General features: G+C 26.4%; 1 protein-coding gene across 1 annotated transcript; it reads left to right on the top strand.

Annotated features, from left to right (window-relative positions):
• LOC107634337 lies at positions 447 to 4,992 on the top strand. Its single transcript, XM_016337866.2, has 5 exons — positions 447 to 681; positions 1,102 to 1,260; positions 1,940 to 2,089; positions 4,152 to 4,295; positions 4,624 to 4,992. Exons 1-5 carry the CDS (start codon positions 493 to 495, stop codon positions 4,903 to 4,905), a joined length of 924 nt encoding a protein of 307 aa, XP_016193352.2. The 5' UTR covers positions 447 to 492; the 3' UTR covers positions 4,906 to 4,992.

The raw sequence follows: 5,002 nt of genomic DNA, 5'->3' as shown, positions 1-5,002 counted from the left end.
GAAATAACATCTATTAGGTATATTAGACTACTTTTGTTTACGAATATGAAAGATTGAAATAAAAATAGAGAGACAATCAAATAAAATACAGAAAATCAAGAATACTTATTTTTGTATCTGAATGCTTTGTATTTTATTTTATTTCAGTATTTTATCTAATTTTAAATTCTCAGAACCAAACAGGAACTAAAAGACCGTTGATTTTCTTGCCGTAGGGTGCAAGAGTATGAGTAATTGACCATACATAGCAAGTTAGCAACTTCAATAAGATGAAAGGATAGAATCTTATATAAAAAAAAATTAATCATGTCCTTTCATTCATATATAGAGTAACTACTAAACTCATATCTAATTATCTGCTGCTTCATCCCTTCAATCTTTTGAAAGTGCATACATTATTATATTAAATTTATTTGATTTCTTCCTTTTACTATATATATGCTCATTCATATGAAAATTGTTTATTAGGCTAGAGGCAGTGATATCAAAAAAATGGATCGAAAAGAAGAGAATGAGTTTGACCAGAAACATGCATACAAGCAAGCGTTGCCATTTTGTATTGTCAAAATTTTTCCAAAAGATTCATTTAGAATGAACAATTGTAAGGAAGTATTAAGTTTGTTTCTGGAAAAGGATGATGAACAAAGTTTTCAGATATCTGAAAAGATCAGAAACAAAGTGGTATGTGAAATTATTGATATGGTTTGTGCCTTTACTCTGTTTTAATTTTGATCTTCATATATCAATTAAATAGGAAGAATTCCAAAGATTGATTGGTGTTATAAGTTGTAGTTATGAATGAAATGCATTTGTCTTTAAGGAACAGTATTTTTATGCACAAAAAGTTATGCTTATATCTGCTTCCATTAGGCAATTTTACTATAAAGAATATGCTGCTTAAAATTATAATTAGATATATAAAAAAGTGTTATCTAAGATATATTGGGTAATATTATTGTTCGTAGCCAAAATTATTGTACTGGATTTATTTATTTATTTATTTTGTCAATTTAGTTGTTGAGAAACAAATGTTTATGATATCAGAGACAATAATAATATGGTATGATACAACCTTAACTTGTTAAGAATTTCTTCTTGCAGTTGGGTCGAGAAAAGTTGTTTCAAAGGATAAACGATTCAAAGGACTCAATTGAATATATTAATAGAAGTATTGAAGAGAAAGTGTGGATCTTGAGAGTGCTATATGAAACACTTGATGATCTGCTGTCATCTGAAATAAAATTCAGAGGGGAAGAACTTGTACGTGCACTTTTTATTTTTATTATTGAGATTGTGGTGGTATTTTTAAATAATGTGGAGAGTTGGTGTGTTTTTAACTTTTTTTTTATATGGATGATCAGAAATCTGACCTTCATATTTGTACTTTAATGTTAAAAAATTTTTGAAACATGTAAATCAAATCCTCCAATTTGAGAAATTTTTATTTTTTTTTTGTTTTTTTACTCAAAACTTATTTTCTATCTCTACCAAAAACTGAGGTTCAATTTTTTACTCTACCCAAAATTTGACCCTCAGTTTTCTACTCCTATCCAAATCTGAGTCTTCGATTTGTAGTTTCTAATTTAAAAAAAAATAATTATCTCCATATCCATAAAAAATACACCAATTCTCCATAACTATGTATAACACACCTCTCCAATCCATTACCAAAAAAATTAGCCCTTGTACGTCTTCCTAATTAAAAGAATCTTATAATCATCTAATATATCACTAACAAATTAAATTATATTTGTGTGCCGTATTTTTTACACCTATTTAAATTTTATCATCATCTTTCTGTGAAAATATTTTGATGACTATCCTAGTTACATAAATATTATTAAAATTAAAGTCATATATTTTTAATATTTTGGTAATATTAATTTTTATTTTTAAATTATTTAACTTTTTACTCTTTTCGGCCAATGTGTGACTTCAGTTGACATTGAAGAAGATGTTACACAAAAGCAAAATTTTGACTCAAGAAAAATCAGTCTTAAGGAAGATAAATGTGAGCCAGCAGCAGCTGAGAGAATCAGACGATACTACTTCAATTTTAGATTTGACTGAAGAACTTATTAGAATATTTGTAAGTTCAGAACTCTTCTTATAGATTTTGTTTTATTTTAGATGAAGTAATATTGGCGTCATCAATCCCTTGGATTTTAAATAAATGGCTATTTTTAAATTTTATTTAAGCCCAAGTAAATATTTAATTTATTTATAAAATTCAAACAACATTAATTAACTTTTTATTGATAATGATAAGTTGATAACCATATTAATTGGTAAACGGTGAACAAACGAAAAGTAAAATAAATATAAGAAAAAAAATTAACAAGACTTTGTTTGCATTAGGAGTAGGGGTGGAAACAGACTAGACTAGGTCAGATTTTGTTCTTAATAGGTTTGGTCTCTAATGTAGTCAATTGTCCTGAGTCTGGCCTGCTTGCTATAGGCTTTTTTTTAAAGTATTAAGCCTGACCTGTTATTTAGCTTGGCTTGACCTGAAACCTGTTAAAAGACCTGATAATTTTTTTTATAAAAATAAAAATATTATTTAAAAATTTTATTTTTTAATAATAAAAAATTATTTATATATGTAATTATGTATTAACAGGCCCAAACAAGCCTGACAGGCCTATAAGACTAATTAGTGAACTTGGACCTGGACTATTAATATAACAAGGCTTTTATAAAAATTTGAACATATACTTATTTTATAACAAGTCAGGCAGGTCGGGCCAAATACAGGCCAAACTACAAATTCCTAACAGACTGTCTAACCTTTTTTCACCCCTAATTAAGAGTAGTTAAGACAATGAATATAAATATATAATGGTTATGAAATTTCATGATGGTTATGAAATTTTGACAATACTTGAAAAGTATAGTTAAAATAAATTAGGGTAATACTTTTTATTATTTAAAAATATTTTTTTATATGACCAAACATTTTATTTCTTATTTTTTTTAATTAAAAAGTATTGACAAATAATACTAAAATACTGCCAAAATATTATAACCACCAAAAAATTAGTGTGTATGTGTGTCTAACAAGAGGAGAGTTCGAGGTGGAATGAGAATATGAGATGTTGAATTTATGAAGATAGTAATTTTAACTTCATCAATGAGGGATAGTGAAGGGAAGGAAGGACTTTGAAACTTCTATTCTTTTCTAATTCTTCAAACACCCAAATATAATTAATCTTTCATGAACGGGTTTTGAATATTAACTCATAAAAAACCAATTTCACATATATTAATCGTTGTATTTGAATTTTATAATTAATATAACCAAACTTTATTCATAGTCATAAATAAAATAATCATATTAAATTTAGCAAAAATAGGATCAAAAGTATAAAAGTAAAGTTATGCTTAATTTTGGATATTCATAAAAAGTATGATTATTTTAGTCGTTGATATTTTTTTTAAAAAATGTACATAAATAACAGGTATAAATATATATAAATATAAAGTAATTGATTTACAGGATTCATCTAATATTTTTGTAATCTAATATCTCAAAGTATAATTGTTATTTTCCTTTCCTTCTTTTGCCCTTGCGTTGTAAAGTGAACAAACAAACAATGCAACAATTGCACGTAATTAAGTACGTTAGTTTAATTTATCTAAAATTAAAATATTTATATTCCTTTATCTAATATCAATCCCGCTACCTTTCTGCCAATTTCTGCCAACTCTTATTTATAACTGTGTTTAATAGAAGTGTCTTTGTGGATGTGTCTAATAAAAATGTCTTTTTTATAGCTGTGTTTAATAGAAGTGTCTTTATAGATATATTTTCTGGATGTGTCTTTTTATATATGTGTTTAAAATATAATAATTAATTATTATTGACAATAAATTGGCAGATAATATGTTGGTACCCTATACTTTTCCATCTAATATATATACAGAAAGAGAGAAAGAGTACATTTAACGGTGGTTATGATTATAATGATTGTATTAACTGAAACTTCGTCAATACTTAAAAGAATATCTAAAAGCAAAATATAAAATTATGATAAAATTAACAAGTGTTGTCAAATTATTAAAATAGTTTCACATTAATTTTAGTTAGCTACACTTTTTTAAGGTTAATAATAATGTAACACTTATATGGTTTCTATGGAACCTTTCAAAAGTTACGTCAGGCAGGATGGAGGAACTACGACATTATTAAGAATCCTTACAGGCATAACTATGACAGAATTCTTCAAGAATTGAAAAAAGTGAAAAAGGAGACCACATGTGATGACTTGAGAGAATGTTTGAAAAACGAAGTCAAGGTTAGAATTTCACATACGCTATTTCCTAGTTTTATCTTATTCTATTTCTCCTTTCATTTTGATGCCTTTAAAATTATTGAATTTTTCATATATATATATATATATATGCACATGTTAAAAACAAAATTTTAAAACTTCTACTAATAATCATTTTAATATATATTAACTAAACCCTAGGTAGTCTTTGTTTATTAGTTTTAAATTTTTCAAAAGAATCATTAAACTAAATAGTTAGTTTTTGTTGTTTTTCCTTGTTTCTTTAATTTAGCTCCAAAATTATTTATGGCTTACACTCTCACATATGTCTTGTTGAATTTGGTTCAAATAGTTTATACTTAATGAGCTTATGGAGTTGAACAAGAAAATATGGGCACTAGAAACCAAAATTAAAAATGATGAGAAGAAAATAGAAGGGATCAATCAGCAGATATGGTCTTTTCAAACGCATTTGAAAGGCAAGCACTGCAAAAAAGAAGCATCTCTTTTCCTTGTTAAGGAGCGAAAACCAGAATATCAATATAATTCAGAATATGCTTCAGAATATTATTGGGAGGTCGGATGTGGCAACTTGGAATATGATTCTTTGGACAGTTTCGCAGCCCTTCTTTAATATCGCAAATGGTAGCTTCAAAATGTTTTGGTAGCTATATTAATTATATAAGTGTGGTTAAAATTAAAGTGTTATTTTTTTTTTTACATTTTAGTAA

Source organism: Arachis ipaensis, chromosome B03, assembly GCF_000816755.2.
Source record: "Arachis ipaensis cultivar K30076 chromosome B03, Araip1.1, whole genome shotgun sequence".
NCBI lineage: Eukaryota > Viridiplantae > Streptophyta > Magnoliopsida > Fabales > Fabaceae > Arachis > Arachis ipaensis.
Note: the sequence above shows the minus strand (reverse complement) of the source record. Positions and strands in the feature narration are given on the sequence as shown.

Bases quoted from the DNA above. Each gene is read 5' to 3' on its own strand.
- LOC107634337 (XM_016337866.2), top strand. From the start codon at position 493: ATGGATCGAAAAGAAGAGAATGAGTTTGACCAGAAACATGCATACAAG. The intron at 1,261-1,939 runs GTACGTGCACTT...GTGTGACTTCAG, and splicing joins AATTCAGAGGGGAAGAACTT to TTGACATTGAAGAAGATGTT. The intron at 2,090-4,151 runs GTAAGTTCAGAA...ACCTTTCAAAAG, and splicing joins AAGAACTTATTAGAATATTT to TTACGTCAGGCAGGATGGAG.